Below are 7,200 nucleotides of genomic sequence, written 5' to 3'. Positions count from 1 at the left end.
AATCATCGACTCTTTTCCAGTTTATTGGCACCCCCCTCGTAAAATTACGAAACAAAGCTGTTCAAAAATTGTTCACACGGTATTTTGCAGGCAAGAAATGTATAAATCTGTTCACGATGACACGTTTTGATGCAGTTTATAACATGAAAAGTAAATTCAAATAGGCTTATATATATAAATATATATAAATATATTGAGTTTTAGAAAAAAAAATTAAGGGGGGAGAAACTGGAAAAGAGCCAAAGAATCCAATTAATTTAATTTTTGATTTTGTAAGAAAAAAATTGATTTTATTCTCTAATGATTATTTGATGCACATCGCACGCTTTTCTGGATCTTCTGGAATTGTGTTTTTTTAACTGTTCGTAATTGCGAGCTTCTTCTATAAAAAATGGCTTTGCTGTCTAGTAATTGAACTAATTTGTATTTTTTCTATAAACATTGGTGCTTTTCGATAAATGAAATATCCTCAGATTTTGTATTCGAAATTTTTTGCTCCAGAGCAACCGGATGAAAGTGTGGTACGACGGAATCCACCGCCTTGAGATCCTCAAGGTCAAGCCGACAGACTCCGGCCTGATCACCCTCATCGCCCGAAACCACTACGGGGAGGCCCGCTTCGACACCAACTTAGTTGTCAAGACTAAATGGGGGACCCAGAACCGAAGTTCCAACAAGACCGAGTCAGTCGTGATGAAAAAGTTCGTGTCGAATAGTGTGACGACTACAGTTAACACGACTTCGCTTCAAGTCTCAAATGGAAGCTCGCCCAATGGACATTTGCAAACTGGAGTCCAGTTGTAATATTTTATTGTTTATACCAGAAAAAAACTACAAACTACTTTTTGATGCGACAAAAAACATTGAATTTGAATAATTCAGCTCGGATCATGTTAATTGAACCAAAATATTATAATTTAATCAAAACTTCAACGATCGTTGAAATTTCAATTTTGGGGCACTAACATGATTCGTTAGTATTCATAAACTATGAATTTCAGTCTAAAGCTTTTAAACATGTATGCACCCTTAGGAAAATTGCTATCATACGGCTTAATAGTGAGACAAAATTAAAATGCTTAACGATTAATTACTATATGAGTTCTGAATTAAACTTTTTACACATCGAAGAGGTTTGTTTTTTCATTTTATCGGCCCGAGTCAAGGTTTATGTTTGGATCAGTCCTGAAAACACTATCATTGCTGGACCAGGAATTCCTGGTCAAGGAGGTCAAATAGTCGATTAGAAATTATAAATCTGAAACATAGTCACACAGAATAAAAAGGTAGTTTCACTTAACTAGAGATTACAAGGAACACATACAAGCAATTTATTCAAATAAATAAGTACATGATCACTTGCTGAAACAAAATCAATCTTTCAAAACTTAGTCATGTCCCAACATAAAAAAATTAACTGATTAAAACTATTCGAAAAAATTTTAGCAGAAGAAATTGAGTCAAATTTTTTTACTACAAGGTAACTATAAGCATCATCATCGCTAGTAACTATTTGATGTGCCTAAATCTAAATTTAAAATACTTTTCTTAAAACATTTTCTTTGAAGTGCTTTTTCCGTTTGTATTTGTAACTATTTGGTTCAGCCTAATTTCTTGGTTAAAAGTATTCCGTTTGCTCGTTAGAAAGTAAATTTCGTGATCAAACACTCATCGCACACGTGAAATTTTTGTTTCTCCTACAATGTCTTTAGTGCAAATCTTTCAATAGCAAAATTGGGGCTTTCAATCATACAGCTTGAAGTTGAGGAATTGTTTTTTTCGCCAAACCATTAAAAATGCTAATGTTAATCCAAAAAATTACCTAAAAGGTACATCGGTAAAATTTGTTTGGTTCGTTTCTTGGTAATTTGTTTTTGTGTTTTTTTGTTCCGATCATTGAAAATGGGGAGCATCTTTGTCTTCGTGTGTTTATTATTTTATTTTTTTTTTATTTTTGTTTTCTCGCAAAACCAGCTACCACAAATAATCATCGGACTGGGTTGAAAGATATATCATATTAAAGCCCTTTCAGTCATGATTCGAACCACATTGAAAGTTTTCCATTACGTTTTTTTTTAGTGTCAAGAAAAACCGGTTGGAAATTTTTGATTTGTCCTCTTATTTCAGGGGTTATTTCGAGCGACGAAAGCCAGCGAGCAGCTATTTATGTTTAATTTAGGCCGTTTACAATAGCCGAAATATGTTAAATATTAGTTTTACCCTAGTAACATTAGTTTTTGGATATTTTCGTGCCACTTTAGTGATCGAAAATTTCAAAAAATCAAAATAATTTTGCAAAAAAAATTTAAAATTTGAATTTTTTTTTAAATTTTTTTCATTTTATTTTTCTAGTTGTTTTTGAAAAACTGTTGTCCGGTTTGCACATTTTACTATGACTGGCGAATATACCTACACTGTAATTTTATTTCAGATCTTTTTATCACACCACGCAGAAAAAGCTACATTAATATTTAAGAAAAAAAAAATTTTTTGGTAGATTTTTTTAAAGACTATGGTCGGAACATTCTGTGCTGCATGCACAGTAACCGCCGGCTATCCTTGTATCCTTCTTCATATTCAGCTTTAATGCACGAAATGACAATCATTGTTATAAAATCTTGCGGTTTTTTATTAATTCTCTGAAAAAAAAACAGCAAAGGTGTCCACGCAGGGGGAGTTCTTTATGATGGAGAGTCCGAATGTTTGAAAACTGCTTACAGCAAATATGAGTCGAGTGTTCAAAGTTAACCAAAAAACTGCATAATTCTCAATGAAAGCGAATACATTCATCTCAGTAAAATTCAAGCTACAAATTTGAAGCCTCAAGGTTAATATTTTCTTAGAAAGCTATCATCAAAACAAAAACGTTTGGATAAAAGTACAAAATGAGGATACTCAACTTTACGATGGAATAAATTTTTTGTTGGTTTGATAACTGAATTTTAGTGTTTGATTTACTCATATAACATGTAATTTTACTGTCCTTGACTTCGTATTTTCTTCTTGGATTTTTTGTTTCGCTAAAAAAAATTCCTCGGTCCAAATTATTTCGGCCTATTTTTTATCGGCTTAACGACCTAGTTTTGTGTCGTAACAAGGGAAACACAATTTTGACACTCACCTGCGCACTTTTCAAATTCGTTGTATGTTTAAAAGTCGGTTTCTTTCTTTTTTTTGGTTATGGAAAATTATTTTCAAATTTATTTGGAAAGTTTTAGTTTTTCTCAAAAGTTTCAACTGATTTCCAAAAAGGGGTATGAAATTTCTCCCCTGTGAGCCTGCCTAATCCTCTAGAGTCTCTTTTCAAATGACGCCTCTATCTAAAGCCTTCGAAAAAGGTTGTGGGGGGAGTATTTGACACACAGTTTTGTGGGGGATTATTCCATCCATGTTTTTAATTTTCTTAGTTTTCTCAAATTTGAATTTTTGGTTTCAATAAGTAGAAGTGTTTTGTTCCCCTGCATAAGCGGATACGTACAAAATGTTTTTGAACAAAAAGAATTATGGCACTCGGTACAGTCAAACTTTTTTTTTGTTGACCGTTCTGTGAATCTGTTTGACTTGTCTCGAAAACTAACCTCTCAAGCCTGATATTAAGGGTTCAATGGAGATAACGGGAAAGTCACGTTTTTGCATTTTTGACTGTTTCTTGAACTTGTTGACTTCCTCAAAAATTTCCCTGCTATAGCTTAGATTTTTGGTTAAACTGAAAGAACGGATTGTGGTAAGCTCATTCGGTTATGCGACTTCGCCCAATTTTTTCTGACACCAAAAATTATTGCCCTCGGAACTTTTGATTTTTTGACCGTTTTTTGTTAAGTTTTTGTTTTTTTTCTCTCATTAACTACCCTTCCAAATCTGACATTTTGACTTCAACCAAAATTACAGTTTGCGCGAATCGCTTCTGCGTAAGGGGCTACGCTCTATGTTTTTGCACAAAAAGCCATGATTCTCGGAATTGTCATATTTTTGATCCGTTGACCGTTTTTAGAACTTTTCTCGGTAACTATCCGGCCGAATCTGATATGATAGGTTTAATTGAAACTATTATGTTTACAATTGGCTACACCCAGTCTGTTGAGAAAAAACTATGGCCTTCAAATAAGTCTAATTTTTGAAACTCTGACAGTTTTTTGGAATTTTTTTGACTTTCGCGAAAACTACCGCGCCAGTTATCAGCTTGTGATCAATCGAGTAACCCGGTATTTGGAATTTTCTCTGCCTGAGAGGCCAAAATTTGCTTTTTGTAGAAAAAATTGGGAATTTTGGAATGTTTTTTGACCGTTTTTTAGATATTTTAAACATTTTTTAGACATTTTTTGAATTTTCCTAAGCTTTACAAGGAAATCTGAGATGAAAATTTCAAATGAAAAAATATGGTTGCAAAATTTGCTTTTGCAAAGCGACAATTCGTTAATTTTTTGCAAGGGAAATCTTACCTCCTTGGGAAAATTGATTATCTTTAACACTTTTGACTTGTTTTAGTAGAGAAACTACTAAGATTCTGAGCGAAGTCCACTTTTTGCAATCGCATGTACGTTTTTTATGTTGTTTTGTATCGCAAGTGGTGCAAAGCTCCGCTTCGCCTCTGTGTTCTATGACCACTTCTCAAAAGAAAGAAAATAAGCTCTCGGATAAAAAAATGGACTAGCTGGGAAAAAAACGTTGTTGAGTCGTAATTTCGAGAGAATTTTGTTTTTCTAAATCTACAGCTCAGTTTTTAAAAAAAACATTTTGCTACTGTTTTGTTCCTTTTATGTTAGGATTGTTAAGAAAAAATCCAGGCTTAGAAAATTCTCAAACAGTTTTAGGGCTGTAAACTTTTTTTGAAGGTCAAGAGGAAGATGTTTTTGTTTTCCTTCGGCTGTTTTTTACTTACTCTCGGCTGGTTTTTATGTTCAAAAAAAGGTTTAAAAAAATTGCAAGTGATCTAATAATAAAATTTTAAAAAAATTTGGCTTTCAAACTTTTAAATTAAACTTTTTTCGAATCTCGAGAAAAAGACGGTTTTAAAAAAATTACAGTTTTCTTTTGGTTGTTTTTTTTCAAAACCTTGGCTGGTTTTTGTATTTTAAAAATGATAAAATAGGTGGCGAGTGATTGTTGAGTGGGAAGCAGTCGTCTCCTGCTGATATTTGTTTTGAAAATTTCAAAATTTTTGAAGATAAGGATTTGAAGTCAGTTTTTGTCGTTTTTTCAACAAACAACTTAGCAGCTGAGAATTTACGTAAAGTTGAAATTTTTAACAACAAATCTCAACCAAAACTTACATGTTCAAAAATACCCTAAGGATAACAATGTTGTTAGGGTATTGATTTAGACTGCTGAGGTCAATGCGTGCTTTCATTTAAATAGTCTTTGACTCACAAAACTTTATAACCTAGCTAATTTCCTAAAAATGCATCTTTTTGCATGCTTAATGATGTTCCGATTTACTTGAAGTCTTGTATTTGTTGATAAGGGTTGCTGATTGCGACTGGCTTTGCTGCTGATAATGAACTAAGTAATTTTCAGCAATTATTTTTGTTTGATTTTTTTTTTATTTTTTGTTTATCAATCACAAAATTTGAAATTTGTTTTACGCTCAAAAATTGTTTGGTTGATGAAAATTTGCTTTTTTTTCGTACCAAACTAATTTTTGTAAAAGTGCGCCTTTTAGCTTTTTGCATGCCTAATACTGTTCTGATTTACTTTAAATACTGATTTTGTTGCTTTAGGGTTGCTGATTGCAACTGTCGTGGTTACTGATAATTAACTAAGTATATTTTTAGCCATTAATTTTGTTTGTTTGTTTTCTTTTTTTGTTTATCAATCACAAAATTTGACATTTTGTTTCTACGGTGAAAAAATTGTTTGGAGTTTTGAAAATTGATTTTCATTTTTATATCAAGTTTATTTGCGCAAAGGACGGAAAAATGTTGTCAACTTACTAAAATGCGAACGATGCAAAAACCGTAGCTGTATATTTATTTCGAAAAGTTATATGTTTTAATTCCGGAGCAGTGTTTAAAAGCATATTTTGATTCAATTTTCTCAAATGTTGATGATAGTATCAAGAACGTTTCAATGAGAAAATCGTCTCTATTTTTAAATAGTTACCAGGCTTTAAAAAATTTTGTTATGAAAATTTATGAGTTTTTTTAGTTTTTTCATTACATTTTCCTAGCTGTTGTTTCGCTGTTGTTTTATCAAGAATAAAAAGCGCATCAGTTTAGTAATCTCCATCCCCGGTAAAAACCAATTGAACTACTACCCCCAAACAAAAGCGGTAAAACGCTAGAAATCATATTATCAAATGCAGGCAGATGATTCATCTGCTCCGAGCACGCAAGCTAGAGACCGAATGGAGTTAAGTTTATATGAGCGCCAAGAACACAATTTGGAAAAAATCGATTTTTTTAGCTGGCAACTATTGCCTCGAGGAAGCTTAGTTGCATTGGTTGGTGATCTAACTTTGTATCTGAATACCAAAACATATTTTCTGCTGCTTAGTAATGTAGTTTTTTCCCTTCTCCTTGATTTTTGTATTTGTTTCAAACGGCTTAAAGCGTATATGTTTCGATGTGAAATATGACGAAAGATCTATTCACATCTGTTTCATTGCATTATGACATTAATAACGTTGCTTCTCAAAACTGAAATTTAAAGGTGGAGGAAGTAAAAAAGAGCCATTTTATAAATCAATTTCAGTCAATTTTTGAATATAAAAATATTTTTTGAGTTTTTATCAGGTGAATTTTGTTGTTCCACTTTCGTTGAAAAATCTGTCTCAAAATTTAATCTCTTTCATAATAATTTCAGGTGGTTTTAAAGATACTTCAAGCTAATCCCCTCCACGCGGGAATATGAGTAAATTGCTCAATTGATCCTAAAAAAGCTTGTTTTTTTTCCTAAGTTTTGGTATGTACTATCTTAGGAGATTTTGCTAAAAAAAAGTTCATAAATTAATTTAACTGTATCAGTAAATTAAAATGCGTTGCAATCTGCAACAACATGGTCTCATATTTTATAGTGCAACAGAGAATGTGGCTCTTTTTCAACTTTCCCCCATCATTGAATTTTTATAAACCAAGTTTTGTTGGAAACTGAGGAAAAAAGTCGAGAATAAGGAGTCTGGTTTCTCATGCTGCTGTTTTCCATTGTTGTTTTTCTTTCAGTGTTTTACGTGCTCCTAAAGGGCAGTTTTGCATCTAGAAATCA

The 7,200-nt window shown here is 32.4% G+C and overlaps 1 protein-coding gene across 1 annotated transcript; it reads left to right on the top strand.

Annotated features, from left to right (window-relative positions):
- Nucleotides 1–501: 501 nt before the first annotated feature.
- Nucleotides 502–1,130, top strand: LOC134840414 (myosin light chain kinase, smooth muscle-like; the record flags this gene model as incomplete). Its single annotated transcript, XM_063856196.1, is given in 1 exon segment — nt 502–1,130. A coding segment is annotated over 1 exon segment (303 nt), but the record flags the coding sequence as incomplete, so codon positions are not given.
- Nucleotides 1,131–7,200: the final 6,070 nt, after the last annotated feature.

Source organism: Symsagittifera roscoffensis, chromosome 2, assembly GCF_963678635.1.
Source record: "Symsagittifera roscoffensis chromosome 2, txSymRosc1.1, whole genome shotgun sequence".
NCBI classification, from domain to species: domain Eukaryota; kingdom Metazoa; phylum Xenacoelomorpha; order Acoela; family Convolutidae; genus Symsagittifera; species Symsagittifera roscoffensis.
Note: the sequence above shows the minus strand (reverse complement) of the source record. Positions and strands in the feature narration are given on the sequence as shown.